At 28.5% G+C, this 22,475-nt stretch overlaps 4 protein-coding genes and 1 long non-coding RNA gene across 8 annotated transcripts in view; 2 read left to right on the forward strand and 3 right to left on the reverse strand.

Annotated features, from left to right (window-relative positions):
- Window positions 1–4,361: 4,361 nt before the first annotated feature.
- LOC145964106 (uncharacterized) lies at window positions 4,362–6,344 on the reverse strand. Its single transcript, XR_014436344.1, has 5 exons — window positions 5,845–6,344; window positions 5,440–5,511; window positions 5,230–5,301; window positions 4,854–4,943; window positions 4,362–4,568 (listed from the first exon to the last, which is right to left on the reverse strand). It is a non-coding gene; the product is annotated as an uncharacterized LOC145964106 (long non-coding RNA).
- A 2,833-nt stretch (window positions 6,345–9,177) lies between these two features.
- On the forward strand, window positions 9,178–11,662 carry Cyck (cyclin K). Of its 2 annotated transcripts, none has more exons than XM_083086280.1 (7): window positions 9,178–9,495; window positions 9,599–9,730; window positions 10,222–10,327; window positions 10,426–10,483; window positions 10,560–10,732; window positions 10,820–10,966; window positions 11,045–11,662. In XM_083086280.1, the coding sequence occupies exons 1-7, from the start codon at window positions 9,181–9,183 to the stop codon at window positions 11,461–11,463; spliced, it is 1,350 nt and encodes a 449-aa protein (XP_082942406.1). In that variant the 5' UTR covers window positions 9,178–9,180; the 3' UTR covers window positions 11,464–11,662. The 2 variants fall into 2 exon arrangements, with proteins under 2 accessions (XP_082942406.1, XP_082942407.1); XM_083086281.1 differs by having other exon boundaries at window positions 9,180–9,495; window positions 11,057–11,662.
- Psmg1 (Proteasome assembly chaperone 1) lies at window positions 11,661–13,066 on the reverse strand. Its single transcript, XM_083086284.1, has 5 exons — window positions 12,760–13,066; window positions 12,598–12,677; window positions 12,348–12,511; window positions 12,055–12,247; window positions 11,661–11,946 (listed from the first exon to the last, which is right to left on the reverse strand). Exons 1-5 carry the CDS (start codon window positions 12,855–12,857, stop codon window positions 11,762–11,764), a joined length of 720 nt encoding a protein of 239 aa, XP_082942410.1. The 5' UTR covers window positions 12,858–13,066; the 3' UTR covers window positions 11,661–11,761.
- A 213-nt stretch (window positions 13,067–13,279) lies between these two features.
- Window positions 13,280–16,185, forward strand: Ada (adenosine deaminase-like protein). Of its 2 annotated transcripts, none has more exons than XM_083086282.1 (7): window positions 13,280–13,564; window positions 13,681–13,811; window positions 13,900–14,106; window positions 14,246–14,483; window positions 14,560–14,695; window positions 14,874–14,974; window positions 15,041–16,185. In XM_083086282.1, the coding sequence occupies exons 1-7, from the start codon at window positions 13,526–13,528 to the stop codon at window positions 15,218–15,220; spliced, it is 1,032 nt and encodes a 343-aa protein (XP_082942408.1). In that variant the 5' UTR covers window positions 13,280–13,525; the 3' UTR covers window positions 15,221–16,185. The 2 variants fall into 2 exon arrangements, with proteins under 2 accessions (XP_082942408.1, XP_082942409.1); XM_083086283.1 differs by having other exon boundaries at window positions 13,288–13,564; window positions 13,915–14,106.
- Window positions 16,186–18,595: 2,410 nt separating this feature from the next.
- Retn (retained) overlaps window positions 18,596–22,475 on the reverse strand; it is a 94,963-nt gene continuing 91,083 nt past the window's right edge. For both annotated transcript variants that reach the window (XM_083087218.1, XM_083087217.1), the window contains exons 6-9: window positions 22,036–22,340; window positions 20,429–20,711; window positions 20,150–20,337; window positions 18,596–19,830 (exon numbers count right to left, since the gene is read on the reverse strand). In XM_083087218.1, coding sequence (XP_082943344.1) covers window positions 19,688–19,830; window positions 20,150–20,337; window positions 20,429–20,711; window positions 22,036–22,340 — 919 coding nt within the window. In that variant the 3' untranslated portion in view covers window positions 18,596–19,687. The remainder of the gene's footprint in view (window positions 19,831–20,149; window positions 20,338–20,428; window positions 20,712–22,035; window positions 22,341–22,475) is intronic.

Raw genomic sequence — 22,475 nt, forward strand, 5'->3', positions numbered from 1 at the left:
AACAAGACTGATTAGCATTGGTGAATTATGCGATATTTTTTATTAATAATTGATATGCAATAATAGAATTTAATAAGTTTTATGTAACGTAAATATATATAATCGTGATCAAAAGAGTCATTAATACAATTATTGGCCATTTTTTCAATTGTAGAAGAAAGTATTTGGATTATTGGCGCATAATACAAGATAAATAACGATTTAATAATTCGCGAGGACGGTAACGAATAAATAAATCGATAATAGTAGTAATAATCGATTACGATATGCATAATTTTTGTAATACGATAATCGAAACCGCCAATAGACAGCGCGCGACATAATTATTATCAAATAAATACGAAGATATTTCGAGACATTTGAGATCTATAATATTTGCAAATATAGAATTTATTGTCTAATTTATTTGCGAATTTTTAGAAGATAAATCACGATTAACAATTAGCGAAAAGACGCGACAAATAAATAAATCGACAATATTCGAAATATTTGATTGCGATATGTATAATTTTTATAATATAATCGGAGCCCCTAATAGACACGCGCGATATAATTACTATCACACACAAGTGCGAAGATATTTTGATAGACATTTAAGGTCTGTAATATTTGCGAATTTATTTGCGATTAATACGCTATTTTATATAAATGTCGCGATTGAGAAGTCGCATATTGAAAATACATATTACATCTTGCGCATGATTAATCCAATGAAATAAAATAAATCTTAAAACTTTACAATTTTAATATATAATTAATATATAATTAAAAAATCGCGATATTACCACGTTTAATAGAGAATAACGGAACGAATGATTTTATCAACGTCCCTCTAATACTCTACATATTTAACTATATCTGTAACTATCAATGTAATAGTAGAGTTTAATAAGATTTAAATAATGTAAACAACCGCGATTAAAACAGTCATTAATAAAATTATCAATCGTCCTTTAAATAGTAGAAAAAAATATTTGCCCTACTAGCGCAGATTATTAACGACAATATTCAAAGACATGGAAAGATAAACAAAGCTTCGATGTAAGTCAGCGATTAAGTTAGGTAAATCGCGATTTAAAATTCGCGGGAAAACGCGACGAATAAATAAATTGATAATACACGGAATATTCGATATGTATAATTTTTCTAATATAATAATCGCGAAGTCTTCAATAGATACGCGCGCAATGTAATTATGCTGTCACATATAAATGCGAAGATATATTTCGACAGACGTTCGAGGTCTGTAATATTTGCGAATATAAAATTCACTATCCGATTTGCGATTAATATGCAATTTTATATGAACGCCGCGACTGAAAATAAGATACATATCTCGCGCATGACTAAATAAATATGATAAAATGGAAAATTTTTATAATATGATAATCGAAATCATCAATAGACGTGCGCGCGACATAATTATTATCACTCAAATTATCACACAATTTGTAAATAATCGCGATTAAAACAGTCATTAAAAAAATTATCGATCGTTTTTTAAATAGTAGAAAAGAATATTTGCACTACTAGCGCATTTTGCGCGGACTATTAGAAACAATATTCAAAGACGTGAAAAGATAGACAAAGCTTCGATGTATAAGTCAACGATTAAATTATAAGATAATATTAAAATATAAGACACATCGCGATTTAAAATTTCCGAGAAAACGCGACAAATAAATAAATTGATAATATTCGGAATAACCGATTCCGCGATATCTGTAATTTTTATAATATAATAATTGAAGCGCCCTTAATAGACACGCGCGCAATATATCACACAAAGGCGAAGATATTTCGACAGACAAATTGAGGTCTGTAATGTTTGCGAATATATAATTCATCGACTGATTTACGTGCGAATTTTTATAAGATAAATCGCGATAAAACGCAACGAATAAATAAATCTATAATATTCAAAATAATCGATTGCGCATAAATTTTATAATATAATTCGACGCCATTTGATACGCGGATGACATACCGGTAATATACGATGAAAAGAGGAGCGACTTTAAAAATGGAGAACGATATTAACATCTTATTTCTACATCAGATTTCGCAAGATCAATTAGCGAAGAAAAGTTAAGTGATCCATTGAACGTCGGGAACTTCACTGTAGGAGGGAACGAATCCCGGATCTTCCGGACTATTCCCAATAGCAATGATTTCAGTAATAAATCAACGACAATTATCCCTTGTCATTATCTTCAATTCACGAAATTGATATTCACGTCAGAAAACATGTTCTCACATTATTAAGAAATATATTTCTTTGTTGAAAAATAAATGGATATAACGATTTTTTTTATAGAAATGTGATTACGAACGATTATATTTATAAATAATAGAATACATGCATCATTGGAGTATGTGTTAAATGTGCGAACACATAATTTGGGGTACCGTTTGCGCGCGCGAGACGAATCGAACCCGATAACAGCAAGATTTAAAAAATTTCAGTTCGAATAGTGTGCAAAATAAAATAAATGAAATAGTTTTAAATATATAATTAATTCTAGATTAATTCTCTAGATTCTTATTCTTATAACGTTTAAATTAATAATTTTTTTTTCTTTTAATCAATATCTTACTGATAGAGGGGTACCCATTCGATTCGTCTCTAAATTTTTAAGTATTCGCACATTTTATGTAACATTCATATATAATTTCGCGTATATATAATATATTATATTAATAAAAATTATAAAAATATTTTGGATACGTTAATTTGTGCATGTATTTTATTATACATATATATATATATATATATAAAATGGTATATATCTAAAAACTAATATTCTAAAATGGCGATGGATGTCCAGTACCTGCAAATAGTTTCTTAAAAGAAACTAAAAACTAATATTAATATCCCCAGTACCTAAAAATAATTTTTCAAATGATAATTAATTAATAATTAATAAAATATATTCGTTCGTAATCATTTTTATCCAAAAAGTTAATAAAAACTAATTATAATATGAAATTACTTAAAAAATAGAAATTTATACACAACGCTATATCCATATTTAATCTACTATTAAATATTTCTGGCATTAGGCAATAATAATATCAATCCTAATAATGACAGAACATTTTTAACGAAGAAAAGAATAGATGCATTTCTCTCGCATCTAAATATATATTATTTAAATTAATTCGACTTTAAAGAAGCGTATGGTGTTCGTCGTTGAATGACTACCGAAATCATTGCTGTCGGAAATTGCCAGGAAAACCTGGGATTAGTTCCATTCCTACAATAAAAATCCCCAATTTTCAACAGGGCACCGAACTAGACGTCGCAAATGGATCTTACAAAAACCGATGAGAAATAATTCTCCATAATGAAAATCGTTTCGACTCCTCGGTGGTACGAGTCACGCAACTTTCATTAACGTTTATCTAACGAAAGGAACAATGATAACTCTTTTATTAATCTCGTATAAGAACACGAAAAGAACGCGGGAAAAACACGGTGTTTTCGCAACCGTAATTTATTAATTTATTTATGAATTTTTTCCGATACGAAATTCGTAAATACACAAATATAACCGAAGAAACAAATTATTAAATTCATAATAATTAACTCGCGATTCTATAATACCGAACGTGATCGTTTAATTTTATAAAACTAATATTTAATCGTTGACTTAACACATTGAATCTTCACACTCTTATATCATATTTCTTTAAATTTAATTAGCGCAATATTCAGGAATATTATTTCACGAGAGGGACAGCGGTAAGATCCTTTATTACAATGGCAATTTCGTCTAAGAATAGGGAAAGAATGCGGAAATAAATATGATATGTTTCCGTAATTTATTAATTTTACGAATATTTATTTTGGATACGAAATTCGTAAATACAAATCGAATTGAAAGTATCACTATATCCGTATAATAATTGACTCGCAACTTCATTACATCGAAGGCGATCGTTAAATTTTGTGAAGCTAATACTTAATCGCTAACTTAACATCGACTCTTTATACTCTTATTTGATATTTTTTTACTTTTAATTAGCAATATTTAAGAATATTATTTGAGAGGGACGGCAATAAGATCCTTTATTAAAACGGCAATCTTATCTAAGAACGCGAAAAAAACGCGGAAAGAGCACGGTATTTTCGCAATCATAATTTATTTCATGAATATTCAGTTCCGCGCGATATGGAATTCATAAATAGGTTTCGAATTTATTTTTTATTAATGACTCTTTGATATGAAAATATAAACAATTATTCTTTTATGAAAATTTCAAAAATATATACTATAGAATTAAATATGTTAATTTAATGAATTACTATTATGTAATCATTATACGTATACTTCGGATAATTTTTCGTGTAATTTACATAAGAATGTATTCATGTAATTTACAATCGTAAAATACAATTTCATGTAATATAATTATAGTTAAATTAATTATAGTTTATAATTATATTGTATTTTACAATTATAATATCAATATTATAATTAAAATATAATTATAAATATTTACAATGTAAATATGTTAAGATATTTCTTAAACATTAATAATTATGTACAATTTTCTTAATATTCCTGAAAAAATAAATAAAAATAATTTTAATAATTTAGAATTTATTTTTAATGTTCTTTTCAATAAATTAGGTAAAATTTATACAAAAATAATTTTTTCTCTATGTTCTTTCTTTATAATTAAAATACTGCAATATATTTTCGCGATGGATGCAATACATTTCGAACGAGAGAATTTATTAAAATTTATTTAATTTAATCTATCTTAGCTCGTCCATTTTAAGTTAACGGATTTATCTACAATCTCTACAGTTACCTTAAAATTAAATAAAAGTTTTTGTCACTCACCGAGACATTGATGTGCAGCAGCAGAGTTGTCGATATCGAAACTACGGAATTGTTATTATCGAAACTACGTTGTCGTTATTAAAACTACGTCTGTAACATACAAATATAAAATTCATATATAACAAAGCTCAAAATACATTCAATATTTCAAAAAATTATTATTGTGCGGCATTTCATATCCAGTGTGCAAAAGTAATAAGCAGATATAAACACGTATGGGAAGATTTTATGAATTTTGAAATTATTTTTTAAATAGAAATTTTTATATTTATAAAAATCTTTCTCTCTAATTTTCTCTTTAATTCCTTTAAATTATAAGAACGAATTATTATGCGTACGATTTATAACAATTGATATATAAATAATAAATATTCACCATCAGGTTGCTTCGCCGATGCAAGATGCCTTTCCCAGGCCTCCTCCTCCTCTCACAATAGTTTTTGTTGGTCTGTAACATACAAAGAAGATTCAAATTGTAGTCACGGTCAAAAAATTATTATTATATGCATTTAATTTTATATCCGACGCACATAAATAATAAGCAGATAAACAATTTTATAAATTTATATAAATAATAGATATTCACCATCAGGTTGCTTCGCCGATGCAAGATGCCTCTCCCAGGCCTCCTCCTCCTCTCACAATAGTTTTTGTTGGTCTGTAACATACAAAGAAGATTCAAATTGTAGTCACGGTCAAAAAATTATTATTATATGCATTTAATTTTATATCCGACGCACATAAATAATAAGCAGATAAACAATTTTATAAATTTTGAAAAAAATTCTACTGATAAGTAATAATTTAATAATTCTATCAAAAGCTATTCGAACGTAGAAACTTTTAAATTACAGTTTTTATGTAAAAATTTCTCTCTTTTTCTCTTGTTTAAGTCATGTAAATAAAAAATCAAATTACGCGATTAATTACTTAATTTAAATCGCGCGTACGCAATTAATAAATAATTATATATAAGCGATAATTTATTTACCATAGAGTTGCTTCATAGGTGCCTGATGCCTCTCCCAGGCCTCCTTCTCTTCTCATGTTGTTGACGCGCGATACTTTCAACGGCACTCCCGCACTCACGAGCGATATTTTTATATCGCTATTTTCGCTATTTTACGCGCGAATACTTAACGATTTTCGCACTATTTCGATGCGATTAAAAATTGCGAGTGTACGTTGCAGAGCAACGTGTGCAAACTCGAACATCCCAGTTAATTGGCATCGGAAGTAGAGACTCGTGACAATAAATGAAATTGGGATTTTATATGAAAAAGTCCAAAAGTTCCGCGAAAACGCGACGACGCGAGAATACTACAACGCGAAAATGCGGTAACGAAGCGCTTGCCGTCCACGGCACGTTGACGGCACCGACGACTCGAAAGGGTACTTAGCTTCCCATTCAGGCACCTTAAGATTTATCATAAATAGAAAAATTTAAGATAAACCTCAAGGCACCATCCAAGTACTAAGCCCTCCCACCGCGACAAGGTGTACCCCATGGGAGGGTTATATTATATATAATTTTATATATAATATAATATATAATTAATTTTGTAATATACTATATAAATTTTAATTCGCAAATATAAACGATAAATAAAAATATAAAAGATAAGAGAAAATCTATTATATAAAGCAATGTTCAAAATAATTGATTTTAAAACTAATTATTGCGCCGAATTAATTTTTACATTTTTACTTTTAAATAGATATATTTTAATGTTATAAATTGCGTAATTATAAAATAATTTATATTTCTTAAATATAAACTTTTAAAAATATGATAAACAAAAAATTTTTTAATATATAAAGTATTTAATATAATAAATATATGAATATGAAATATTTTCTAAAATATAAGAAGTATCTGAAAATATTAATTAATGAACATTTTATAAATGTTTTAATTATTTTAAAATAAAATAGTATATTTTTTATAAGTATATGTATTATATATGTTACACAATTTAAAATCACTATTGAATCACAATCAAAGAAATAAAACGAAACGAGAAATATGTATATTTTGAATATATTGTTACGTCCGCGGCGGCGACTTCGAGATATCAAAGCGCGTTCAACACAATGGGGCACTCGCGAACCGCGTAAAATAAGACACTCTTAACGGAAATTAAGAACTTTAATTAGAAACACAGAATACAGAAACAACAAATAATGACAGGGGAAATCTCGCGATAACGATCCGTAATGTAAAACGCGTCCGGATAGCTTGACAGCTTCTTCGACTCAGCTGACCATCGTTGTTATACAACAATATATACTATTGATAAATAATTTATATATTGTTGCGTTCGCGGAACGATATATATCGAATGCGCGCGACACAATCGATTGGCACACGCTGACGTTCGCGCAGTAAATAATAACGCGGTTTAAGGTATAAGAACTTTAATAAACCACGAGTAACATACGAGAATTCAGAATAATCGTAAACAGATCACAGATAAACGCGCGTCCGCACAGCTTGACAGCTGGGCTCTCTGACAGTCGTTGTTTATAACAACATCTTGACAACGCGCGCGAAAATAATCTTCTTCCGTCAACGTACTTCCCGCCGAAAGAATTCAACACGTGGCGAATACATTTAGGGGGATGGGACGCGGGGACGTAACAATATAATAAATAATGAATATGATAAATAATTAAAATATTAATGACTTACATCATATCTTATTGATCCATCCATTTCCAAAACCTCCTTTTTTTCTTTTGTTTTCTTCACTTTTTCCTCGTGGCACTCCAATCCTCGTTGCACTTACACTCATTCACAAAAAGTTCCTCGTTGTACTTGCAATTGTGTTTAGAGAAAGAATTTGATAATATATGGAACGTCTCACATCACTACTTCACTGCTCAAGAGCCACTGAGCGAATGATTGTAAGTCAGAAACATTACCGTGGTACTGTTTATATCGCCAAGGTTGACTATGTAGAGAAAGGATTTGATAATATATGAAACGTCACTACTTCACTGCTTAAGGTTACTGTGCGAATGATCGTAAATCAAAACTTTTACCGCGATACTGTTTATATCGCCAAGGTTGACTTATACTATGTTATTGTTATAATTCGTAGTTGAAATATTCTACGAGTGATTGCCGATTAAGAAAATTTAAAGTATTGGTCGAAATTTATTTAATTCTAATAAGTATCGTTAGGGAAATTATTATAATAAGCATCAATAATCGAAAGCTCATGATAAAATTAATTTCTTTATCCCCTTTTATGTATCCCCTTTTTCAATTTTTATTCGCAGTAATTAATAATTGCAATTCGATAAAGATTTATCGTTGCGATACATTTTCATGACGTTTACCATAAGTTAATTTATTTTTAATTATTAGTAATTATATCAAATTGTTTCGATATTAATCCTAATCGTGTTTAGAAAAAAATTTCGACAATATGCGAATAAGCGTTTCGCACCACTACTTTATCGCTCGCGTGTCACTGTGCGAATGATAATAAAGCCGTAACATATTAACAATAGCGCGCTATTGTTTATATTGCCAAAGTCGAACACCGTGTTATCGATAATTCGTTGCTGAAATATTTTACGTACTATAACATATACTGTTATACATGAAAATATTAAATTGTAGAAGTTTTTCAATTTATAGACTAATTAAATTTATTATTTTTAAGATTATTTATTAAACAATTAATTAACATACGAAGCATTTCCCATCGTTACTTTACTGCTCGAATGTCACCGAACAAATGATAGCAAAACCGTAACGTACAATAAAAAACAATAACACGCTATTGTTTACGTCATCAAAGTCGAACATAATGTTATTTATAATTCGTTGCCGAAATATTTTATATACTATAAAATATACACAAGCGGAATAATAAATTGTAAAAGTATTTTAATTTATTAATTAAAATTGATTATTTATTAAACAATTCATCACGGAGCTAATTATTTGAATTTAATCGATCATTTTACCGCGCTTTTCCGAAGTCAAATTCAATAATATTTTGTTTTGCATTTTAAAAGACTGACTTATAGCAAACTAAATAAATCAATAAATAAATTATGTTGAAAAGAAAAAGGAGACACATAAATAAATAAATAAAAAGTAGCGCGGAAAGAGAGAACATACTAATATTTTTATATAATAAATTATTATTAATTAAATTATTTATATTTTTATTTATATTATTTATATTATCAGAGAGACATATATGTTATCCTCTGAGAACATTCGTGGACATTGGCTTTGTAGTTCATGTTCACGTTTTTAATGTCCACAGAGGGAGTATCGCTTCCAAGGATCACCTAAAAGCGGGTCATGACATCTCTCAGTCTTCTCTCTGCGAATATAACCCATTGCAATGTATATCTATTAAAGTATACATTGAATTCCTATATTGGAAGTGGTTTAATCATGCCGTGCTGGTACTATGAGAAGAAAGAGCTACGCAATACACCGTCTATTCAGGATGGAATCGATTACGAGACGGAATGTAGATACCGAAAGGAAGGTGCACGTTTCATAATTGACACTGGTACAAAGATGGATTTAGGTTATAATACGATGGCAACGGGTGTCGTTTATTTCCATCGATTCTACATGTTCCATTCGTTTAAAAATTTTCCGCGATATGTAAGTATATTTGCAAGTGACATGTGTGTGTGTGTGTGTGTGTGTGTGTGTATTAATTTTAAATTACTCTATCGTTTATTAATTGCATTACTATAATATGTAGGTAACGGCTTGTTGCTGTTTACTTCTTGCTGGCAAAGTTGAGGAAACTCCAAAAAAATGCAAAGATATTATACGAACGGCTAAGACTTTGGTGTCTGAACAAAAGTTTATGACATTTGGAGAAGATCCTAAAGTAAGTTATTTATCGTAAAGAAGATATTGTATTGTTGAAGATATTTCACCAAGAGTATATACAGGGTGATTCTGAACAAACGTTTGTCTTAAAATATCAAATTCTTGAATGAATTCTAAGACGATTTTTCCTCTTGCAAAATTTTGCAATCGCGATGACTATATGCGATGACTGTAACAATCAGTGTGATTGTTACAGTCATCGCGTATAGCAATCAGCTGATCGCGGCGAGTGCCCCACGTAATCGCCTATATCGCGCCGTCCCTGTCTACCTCTTGTACTCGTTCCGTAAGTAGTTAACTATTTTCCTTTATAGTTTAAAAACTAAGCTCCAGGCAAAATTTTGCAAGAGGAAAAATCGTTTTAGGATTCATTCAAGAATTTGATATTTTAAAGACAAACGTTTGTTCAGAATCACCCTGTATATATATATGCACATATACACATATATTCTATATATATTAAACTATATATTAAATTATTATTGACAGGAAGAAGTGTTAACCTTGGAAAGAATTTTATTGCAAACTATTAAATTTGATCTGCAAGTTGAACATCCATATAGCTACTTATTGAAATATGCAAAGTGTCTTAAAGGTAATCTATATTGTGCATATTATAAAATTAGGTGAAATATGTATTAACAGATTTTATCAATGTGCTGATATTTTTAAAGTAATTTTTATTTTATATAGGTGATAAAAACAAACTGCAAAAGATGGTTCAAATGGCTTGGACATTTGTTAATGATAGGTAATAACTTTATAATGAATTATTACTTGATATTCTAATATTTGACATGATAAGGATAATTTATATTTTCTTGTAGTTTATGTACCACTCTATCACTACAATGGGAGCCAGAGATAATAGCTGTTGCTCTAATGTATCTGGCAGGGAAACTAAGTAAATTTGAAGTTGTAGATTGGGTTGGAAGACAGCCGAAACATTTACGCTGGTGGGATATGTTTGTTGAAGATGTAACTATGGATCTTTTAGAAGGTAAAATTCCAAAATTTTACTCAAGGTATTTTATATTCTGTTATTATATATTATAATTTCATATCATTATCATATATCTATTTCTAGATATTTGTCATCAAGTTTTGGATTTATATTCGCAAGCCAATAACACAAAACCGCCAGATTCGCCACCCATGATACCGTCTAGCGAGGTGTGTAGAGAACGACCTGCAACTACTACTACTGTAGAATCTGCATCTAATACACCAAATGGTAAGTAGTAAATATGCTTAGTCAAGGTAGAAGCATGTAATATGCATTAGCATATATTTAAAAATATATTAATAAAAGATTGTACTCTAGTGACACCTGGAAAGTCTTCTAAGATAGAAACACCAGTAGTTTCTGCAAACGGATGTCCGACTACGGACATCGTGGATACAATAAAGCCAATAGAGACTTCAACGGCACATTTTCCCACATATCCAACGAATTTTACAGCATCTAATAATACAAATTATCCACCGGCGTTTCCACCTACGAACGTTTCAGTTCCACCTCCTCCTGTGAATACAATGAATCATATTGTACCAACAATGCATCACATTGGATCCTCCGCTACTATTCGTCCTACACCACCGCCCGCACCAGCTACTAATCAAACTCCTTTCCAACCATATTCCTATCCAACAAACGCGTCATACTTTGCAGCAAATAATCCAATTCCACCTACTGCACCACCACGCAGCTATTATCCACCGCAACCATAACAAAAGGCAATGTGTCATGCATTCAATAAAAATTGTATCGACTTGAACATTATTATTTTAATTAATGGCGAAAAAAAATCTAGCAGAATATATTAATTTAATTGTAAATTTTGTATATATGTTATACTTTTATATTTACTGTTATCATACACATGTACTTATAAACTTTTTTTCTACTATAAAACTATTTCCTCTATAATTTTTTCCTGTTTATATCATTGATCTATATCAAAGAAAATTAATATTCAAAATTATATTTAAAAATTATGTATAGGGAAAATAACAAAAAAATAGAACACTACATGTAAAGGTTTCCTTTACTAAAAAAATTTTCTGTAAGCTTAGGATACTGTAATTTACAATCTATTTCATTAGTTAAAATTTGTAAGAGTGGTTCTGCACACTTGGAATCCAGTACAAAATTATCAATATATAATACATATAATTTGGCCGATATGCCTTTAAATTCAGCATAAGACAAAACTGAAACAAACAGATGACAAATTTCATCATTTTCACAAAATGTCCTTTATATATATATTTATATATTTTATCTATATACTCAAAGTAAATACTAATGTAAATACCAACCTCCTGCGCCAACTCCAAATACAATATTTGGTTGTTCCAATGGTTCAATTTTATACTTTGCAACATTTGCATTTTTGGTAGCCAATATTCTTAAAAATGATGGTGTTTCTGGAATATTTGTACTTTGAAACTGTGATACATGACGGCACACTATTGAAATTGCGCTCTCTGTACTTAATAATAAATCAGATATCTGTAAAAATATGGATACATGTTCTTTAGAATATCAAAATATATATCAAAATTAATATAAATTAATATAATATAAACATTATAGCTAACAAATTAGTTACCTGGTTTACAAGTGTCCCTGCATTTTTTGTATCAAAGTGTGGTAAAATTATACACAAATATATTTGTTTATCAATATGATAAATGACAGAAACTTTTTTATGGTCTTCAGTTTCAATGATGCATACTTCTTCCGCATTATGACACAAGCATTGTTTTACAAAAGCTGAAACAACATAATTAGTTTAGCAATTAAAAGCATATGTCAATAGATAATTTAAAATATTAATATTGCAAAAGAGAAATTATTACGAATTAATGGCTCTCCCTCTATTATGATGAATTTTTGCATATGTTCTGGCTTCTTCTTTAGCCAGCAAACATTTAATTTCCTAAAATCGATTGTTTTATATTATTTTATTTTGAAATAACAAGAACATAAATATCTGTGTGTATATCACAGTTTCAACTTACAGATAATGTTCCAAGTTCTCATCTGATTCATATTCGTCTTCATCATCCCAAAATGCTCGCGATGATGGAAATATTACCTCCCCAAAATGACTAACCATTTTAAATTAATAAATATTTTAGAGAAAAAAAGAAAAATCCAGATGTCCAATTATGATTTATATTGATACTTAAATCATAAGAACTTGTCTTTTATGTCTTTTTTTATATTATTACAAAATCCCAATATGACAATTATGACAATACACAAATCAGCAGAAATTATAAGATTTGTTCCTTTTAATTGAACTTTCTGTACTTCTTGTTTTTTTCATAGATATTAAATATAGATAGAGATTTTACCTCACTCTGTTTTAAGCCCGTATCAGACTGTGCATTGAAGGTTGAAGATGGAAGATTAAAAATTGAAATTTAACCAATAGGAATAAAAGGAACTAAAATTTCTTCCTTTTGATTGGTCAATATTTTCAATGTTGATCTTCAATGTCAATCTTCAATGATATAGGCTTAGGCCCATATTCTGAATCCTCTTTTATCGATAAAAGTGCCTCTAAAAGTGGCATATAAGCCTTCTGATTGGCTACAGGTCGCTTTTAGGAGCACTTTTATCGATAAAAGAGGATTCAAAATATGGGCCTTAGTAAAAAGCAAGGCAGTGCGAGTGTGATTATTGTTTTTTATGTAGCGGGAATATTCGTCTTTTATATAACTATATATAATTTTTGAAAAGTTGTGTGCGCGAAAAAACATTGGGAAATATTCTATTATAATGGATATGCAAGATTTCTGTCAAAAATTACCTAAAGTGGTACGCTTTTCTCTTTATGTTTAAGCAACGCTTAAATTATAGAAGAAAGACATACTCTTCATATTCAATAATTTTATATTTTGATATATTAAAGTTAACTAATGTTTGTTATTTAGGAACTCCATGCACATTTAAATGGTTCGTTAAGTATGAAAACCCTGCAAAAATTATACAAGATGCAAGATTCAGACGTTGCTTTGTCCGATCAAGCTTTTATGAATACCACTAATTTCTCATCTTTAAGCGAGTATGTATATTTCTCATTGTTATACTTATCTTGTAAAATATAATTCTAATGTTATAAATTATTCGACAAATAGTACAAACATAAATAGATATCTGTTTTCTAGATGTTTTAAAGTATTTGATATAGCACATGCACTAACAGTTACACCACAAGCTGTATTTACTGCTACTTGCGATGTGATAAAAGAGTTTCATGAGGACAATGTGATTTATTTGGAATTAAGAAGCACTCCTCGTGCTGTAAAGGACTCAATGACGAAAACAGAATATGTTGAGGCAATAATAAAAGCTTTTGAGTAAGTACACTAATCTCAAAATATATTTAAGCTTATATATAATAGATATTAATATAAATTTCTATTTCTATGTGGTATGTTTTTCATTTATCTTGTAGGAGCAAAATTGATAAATTGCTATCTGATATATTATTCACAGAACATCCAAATCACAGTTTCCACAAATTCTTGTAAAATTATTGATATCGATTAATCGGAAACAGGGTTACGAATCTGCAAAAGAAAATATTAATCTTGCAATACAATTTATGAAGAAATATCCAGAATATATTGTCGGTATTGATCTTAGCGGTGATCCAACTGTGGATTACTCATTTTTAGAATTATTAGAAATATCTAGGAAAGCAGGACTTAAAATCGCAGCTCATTGTGCAGAGGTGAATATTAAGTGTATATTAATCTTTTCATATATTAATAGATATAATAGTATACATAAATAATGTATATACATAGGTTCCAAATGAAATGGGAATAATTGATATATTAAAATTTAAACCTAATCGATTGGGACACTGCACTTGCATTCATCCTAGCTTGCAAGGTTCTAAGCAATTGTTTGATATGTTACTGGAATCTAAAATTCCTGTTGGTAAGAGATCTTTGATAGCATCACATTATAATCTATAAATTCTTATACACAACATATATATATATATATATATATATATATATATATATATATATATATAGTTTACATTTATATTTTTTTTCCACGAGTGTCAATAGTATTTATTTTTCTTTTTTTGCACTTTTATCTTTTTGTTCAGAGTTATGCTTGACATCAAATGTTAAGTGTAAAACAGTACCGTCCTATGTGTCTCATCAATTTAAATATTTATATGAAGTTGGACATCCTATAACAATTGGAGTGAGTATGAGAAGAAGGATGATATATTTTCGAGATTTCAATAGTATTACATAACTTTTTTTTTAGACTGATGACAAAGGTGTCTTTGAAACATGTTTATCAGAGGAATTACAGTTATTGAGTTCTGTTTTTAATATCGGGAAAGAACAGCTTAAGAAATTATCTCTATTATCTGTACAATATAGTTTTGCAAGTGCAGAGGAAAAAAATAGTTTATCGTCGATAATCGAGAATTTTCACATTTAATATATTTTTTTTTCTATTTTGCCAATATATATAGTTTTAGCTAAACATTAAACATTTTACCTCATTATTTGCGTATCTGTGTGTGTATTTTTTTAAATAATATTTTAATGGGAGACATTTAGAAATTTTCTCAGTTAATATTTAAAAGAATTTCTAATAAAAAAAAAGAGATACACTGTAGCTATTTTGATATCCAAGATCATATAAAAGTAACATCAATTTTATTCATAATGTTGGCTATAATGTGTGTTTACATACATTTACATACAATAACTTATTTTTTATTTATATATGAAGACTATATATTCGTTTAACATTATCAATGTGCCATCTTATTTTTCTCCATTGTATTATTTACACAATATTTGCTAGTTCCATATATATATATATATATTTGAATAACATATCTATATATAAATACGTCTTTTGCAATGATTGAAAAATCAATAATAATTAGAAACTATATCGCCGCATAGTATGTTCTTAACAATTGCTTCGCATATTTTTTCACGATGGATCTTAATATAATTCCTAATCATATTCTTTAAAATATTTATTTGCTAGTTTTTCATTGTGCATTTTATCTCTTCAAAAAATATGAATAAAAACTTTCTCAGTACTAAAAACACAATTAATATCATTTCACCATTGATATTTTAATAATATTTCGAACAGTTAATGCTCTATTTTCATAAATCATTTATACATATTTTGAGTTTCAATAAAATAAAACAAAGAATTAAATTTGATATTACTTCGCAATTGAATTATTTGTTATCACATCGTAACAATTCATATTAATAGACATTATGTATTATTTAATATAGTGTGACAATATTATTATTAATATATATTTGTAATATTTTTATACAAAATGTTTTTGTAACTACATTTTCTTCTCAGGTAGTAGCATGTATCTAATGGATTTTATAAATAAATATTTGAAATTTATATTTAGAATAGAATAGTTTGTTAGATATTATAGAATAGAATAGTTTTATTTGATATTATAAGCTTAGATCTAAAGATCTCCCATAATACAACAAACTTGGCAGAATGGAAAGAGAGAAACAAAAGAACATTTCTTTCTTTTCAAATTGCGAATGTGTCATGCTAAAATCGACCAATTCTCTGTTTCATTATATATAAAGACAACTCTTTAATTATGCTAAGTCTTCAGATATATCTAGAGATAATGTGATATTAAATCATCCATAGCTAAAATCTATTAGAGCAACAATCAAATCTATTTAAGCAACAATTAAAATAGCAGAATATAAAATTGACGTAAAATGAATTATAGGAAAATTGATTGATCTCTGCAGCAGTACATAAGAAATACATATAAAAAGTATTTAATTTTTTATTTGAAATATATCATAATATCAATATATATCATTGAATATAACAAAATCAAACACTTCATAAAAAAGATAAAAAATATTTCGTTTTTTCTTTGCAAGAGAAAATATGCATTATATGCATAATTTGATTTGTACAATCGTCCAAGTTATGAAAACTCCCGTGTATATAATTAAAATTGATACAATAAGTACGATGCTAATATAATCATAATTTAATAGTGTAAAATTTATACAAAAATAATTATTTTAATTTAAATATTTAAAAGGTATTATTTAATCTAATCTATACAATTTTATTTTGGTAAAAATTTATGTCATATACATCAAATATAGATATTTTTCAGAGTTTATTCCCTGAAAAGTTGTATATCTAGTTTTAGGAAATTATATCTTATTTTTGCACTCAAGTTCTTTGATTCACTCAATTTTCGCTATTGTTTCGTCATTTTCGTTATTTTATATCTGATATTTTATTATTGCCAAATATAGTTCACGATTATATGATTATGACTTTTATAATATATATATATATATACACATATATATATATATACATACATATATATATATATATATATATATATATATATATATATATATATATATATATATATTAGAGCAAATATTTTACATATAGATCCTGACGGCTATTTTTCATAAGATACTTAGCATTTTACATATATATATATATATATATATATATATATATATATATATATATATATAAAATAGAATTTTATAACATAATAAATTATACGTGTATATATATATATATATATATATATATATATATATATATATGTATGTATATATGTATGTATAATTTATTTATGTTATAAAATTCTAAATTCATTATTTTTTATATTCAAATTGGCAATGATATAAATACATTTCAATCGAATTAAAAAGTTAAATTGTACGTGTCTTACAAAATCTTATTAAATAAAATCGATTTCACAATTTTTAGTGAGTAATTACCACATATTATTTCAATGTATTTTGCTTTTAAAATTTCTTTTAAAATGAATATATATGAAACTAAATGAAGATGTAAAAATGTTCTTTAATTTTAATAGAAAGTAAAATAAAAATAATTACGATTCTATTTGATAAAACAATTAAAGTTTTATGATTGACCGATACTTTCTCACTTATTAATCTAAAATAAAATTGGTAAGTAATATATTGGAAGATCATATCGTCGTTAGGCAAATTTCAGTATAGTTATTATAAATATAAGTTAATATTTCAATATACAAACTTTTTGAAATCACTCTTGTAAAGTTTAATTACTCACTAATATATTTGAAATTTATTTTTCACTTGTGATACAGTTGTATAAATATATTTAATTGAGTGTATTTTGTAATAGAGATACTTTAGAGAATATGAAACACATATGTACAAAATACGTTATTTAAAAAATTTTAATAGTATTAACTTTGAAATATACATAAAATAAGTGAAATAAAAAATATATAATAAGGATACATTAACATAAAACAAGATATATAGAACCTTAATAACTTTGGCGGTATATACTTCTATTTTTTTTATCAATCAAATTTATGTATACAAAAAGAATATAAATTATGATATATTTAAGATGATGGCAATAGAAACAAAAACTATAATAAAGGATAACAAATATAATTACAAATATATTTACAATATTTAATATCTCTTATAATAAATCTCAAAATAATAGCAATTTATGAGATTTTTAATGTTAATAATTACTACTTTTCTAAACAATGTCCCTCAATAACGAAACAATTAAAAAAACGAAAAATTTAAAAAGACGTTTTAAATGCTTTATATTTACTAATGTATAAAAACAAAATATGTCGACAGTGTATGTACGTTTATTCACAAAAATCTCTTTAATCATTTTTAATTATACTCTTATATTTATATACATTCATAATTATTATATTTATCAATCTGTAGATACACATCATAAATTTAATATCACATTATAAATTTATTAATTTAAAACTATTCTTTTTTTTCTGTAATTATTGTATTGTGACACATGTTACTAGGAGCAAGAAATGTGAACTCTTCTTGTAAATAATATTAATTTTTTCATTTTTTATTATTATTTGTGTTTGATAATACAGATTGATAAAGTATATCAAAAACTTGTTTTATTATTTTACATTAATAAACGCACATATAACTCAATCTCATAGATCTTTTTATTTCTGACGAAAATAAATTTTATGACGAGTGATTTATAAATATATATGTATTTATTAACCTATAGACTGAAAAATATTTGATATATTTTATAAACAATCTATATCTATATCGAATGCAGAGCGAACTTGCACAAGAAAATTAATTTATTTCAATAATTTGTTAAAAAGTCGCTATTTCTCATTTCTAATGCTATCATAATCTAATACTACAGTGAGAGATTAGAGGATCAATTGCTTATCGCGGCACATAATAATCATAAAATAAAAATAAAAATAGGAATCTGTGTAATTCAGTTTATTTCCATCAGCTATTCATCAATTATGTACAAATAATTACACAGTTTTTTTATTTTTTTACAAATTCTTATTTCTAAAAATTCTTATTTCTAAATTCTTATTTCTAAAAAATCGGTAAAACTATTGTGAAATTATTCAATATTATGGGTTTCTAAACGCGGAATGATGTCATCTTTCGAGCATTCGGGATATTTATCCTGAATGCAAAAAAAATGTGTTTAATTTATTTACATTTAATGTAAAGCTATATACAAAAAATCTATTAATCAAAAGGTAGGAGATGGGAGCTTATTGCATTTTCTGAATTCATAAAAAGTCTCAACGACATTTCTGATAAGCTCTTCATGTATGCCGGTATTGTCCAACAAATTATAAATATGATTGAAATAGTGAATAATTTCACAATAGTTTTTCGTCACGTATAGTTTCACGTCATATCTTTTTTCGTCAGTATATTTTGGATATTATCGATCCAAAGAGATTTTAGTGATATACTGGCGTTCTTTTTTTATTTACAATAGATTCTCGTAGCTGATTTGTTCCGCATGAATCAATCACGAGAATCTGTAAAGTACTCTAAGTACTTTATGTCCACAAAGCGTTCACGATTCGCTGTTTCGTGAGCGCTTTATGGTATTCGAGTTCGATGATGTACTGCTGGCGTCATCATTTTTAGCTGGTAGGACGCCTTCATATGTTACACCATTGAGCTCCACGCTAATCATCAGTTCCCTTTGTCCATTATCTGAGAGAAAAAGAAAAGAGATGTAACGAACAAATAATCTCTTTTTAAATTATATATAAATTTAATTTTTAAGAGAGAGAGAGAGATAAGATTGATTTTTTAAGAAGTTCTCTATATATCTGTATGATGAACTATTTTAGCGAAAGGACAAATGTTCATCTCATTGTAATATATATAGCTGTATCACATAACGAATTTATTATATACGTAAAATAAATGTAATGAATTTAATAAAATAAAACATGTAATTTATTTGTTACATGTAATAACATGTAATAAATATAAATGTAACAAGTTTTATATTAAATATTTAACTCACCTCGAACTGTAACCGTTTGCATAACGCGCATACTGTTGGGCGTACTCTCAGATAAATTTTCCTCATCGGAAAATACTCTTTTGGTAGATGTTGAAGGGGAGAGATCCGTAGCATCTTGATTTCTTTTCATACCGGACGGTGGTGAACTAACTGATCTACTAGCGCTTGGAGAAGATACCGGGTCTGACCTAATTGAAAAATATTTTTTGTCATTAAAAAAATAAATACTCCTTCGCCCCTGCCTATTTTTTAAAAACGAGAAATGTACTCCATATTTACCTATGTGCAGAATTTGCAAGATCTAGGGCTTTCTCTTGTTCCGGGCTATTTGTCGGCACTGATGGCGACTCAGACGGCGTAGAGGAGTAGGATGGTTGATTCATTCCTGAGAATATTTTATTATTATTATATGTGGCCATCTGCCACAGGTTTCTGGACAATTCAAGCGCGTTAAATGGGTCCGTCGTGGGTGGCGATATCGACGTGCCGCCACTCTGTTGTTGACCTATCGAGTTATTAGTAGTCGGTTTTTGTTCTTGAAACCTCTTTATGTATTCTGTAACTATACAAACATGATGTATTAGAATTGCGATTTACACTAAACAGAGACAATTAAATTAGAAAGTAGAGATGTGGAGATTAGTTTCTTTATCAAGCGCGTTCTATCTCGATAATTATATTCTTTAGATTCCTCGTAAATCTATATTATAGATATCCATACTTTACTTACATAGTATGTTTTGAAAACACCGAAATGTTTTATAATATTAGAGAGAATAATTTTCAGACAGAAAGAATGAATATATTATTGTAAAATTAATTGTATACTTTTTTAAATTTAAAATTGTTACTTCTCTGATGTTGCAAGTATTACAGTGATGAGTATTAGTGAATCTCTGATTTAGATAAGTATAGATTCGTGAGGGATCTGAAATGAAAAATAATAGCATAACTTGGGTAATAATCCTAAACATTTTGTATACACATTGAACGATCATAGAATGTCGCAGATGTTGTTTTTCTTTTCTCGACACTCTCTAACAGCGTCTACTGAATTAAAGCAGCGACGCTGCTCGAAATTCGTTTATTGGCACTGCTCCATCGAACACGAGCTGCGATTCGAGACTTGTTTGTTTAAATCTCCATTTTGTCAGCTCAATGTTCAATGGACAAATGAATTCTGATGATGTGCGCGTCAATATTCGTTAAAATCACATCCATAAGATTCCGAGCTTGTTTACGTGCGTTATATTAGAACATCGAATTGCAATAGCAATTGGATGTCCAAATTATACGATACCTCAATCTCTAAATAATCATCGATATTCTTCTGTCATCAGTTTCTCTTTGCAAGTAACGAGCAAGTAACAATATCACTCGGCATATTCGAGGACACATATTTACCAAACAAGGAAACGATCGAAGACTAGAGGAGAGAAGTGCGACGTTATCCCCGGATCGTTGTCGAGCCCAGGCGGCGAGGTGGAAAGAGAGGGAAGAGGAAAGGGTAGGGAAATAGGAATGCTCGTTAGCGAGAGTCATCCGTTAACGCCTGTCTTCCGGAGGATCGTACAATCAATTACGCCTCCTTCGCTCTCTCGCATCATCATCTTCGGGGAGGCCCGAAGCGCGATTTAAAATTAAACCCTCTATCTCTCCTCCCGTTTCCGTTTTTTTTTTTTCATTTCGTCTCGATTCTCCGTACACCATTTTTTAGGTGGTTTTTCATTCTCGCTTTCTCGTCTCTCTATTTTCGATAACGGATTGTTAGTTTATGTTAGTATAAGCTTATATATTATGTTAGTCTGAAATTATGTTAGGTATGAGCAATATTTCGATAATTTTAAGAGTTGCTTCTTAGAAAAGAGGAAAAAAATAAAGCTTACAATTGGATGATAGGTTCGGCGGTAAATGCTGCGAGTTATGGGGATGATGTTGCGGGTGTCCGTTTACGAACGGCGCCCCGTGGATGTCCATTTGGCCTATGGCGGCGAGCGGCAGCCCCAACGGCAATGGATTCGGCAAAGAATTGTGTTGACTTCGCGCGACCATACTTTCGTTGTTGGTAGCGTAAGTAGTGTAATTGCCTCTGCGGCTCTCGCGCCGATTCGTCTCGATCGCTGTCTGCAGTTGCTCCTGAGTCGAGAGATTCTCCTTCTGTTGTTCGTACGGGTACAGATACTTCATATACCTGTCGGCAAAAACATGATTAAGCGTGTGCATACCTGTGGTCATTTAATAAGTGTAATTTGCTCGAACAAATGTCTTTACGAGCTGTTTAACAGGTTTAGAAAAACATTTTATTATTAGAGATGTATGTATATGC

Source organism: Camponotus vicinus, unplaced genomic scaffold (assembly GCF_025532165.1).
Source record: "Camponotus vicinus isolate PSW18456_S1 unplaced genomic scaffold, iyCamVici1.0 SCAF_13, whole genome shotgun sequence".
In the NCBI taxonomy this organism is placed as follows: Eukaryota; Metazoa; Arthropoda; class Insecta; order Hymenoptera; family Formicidae; genus Camponotus; species Camponotus vicinus.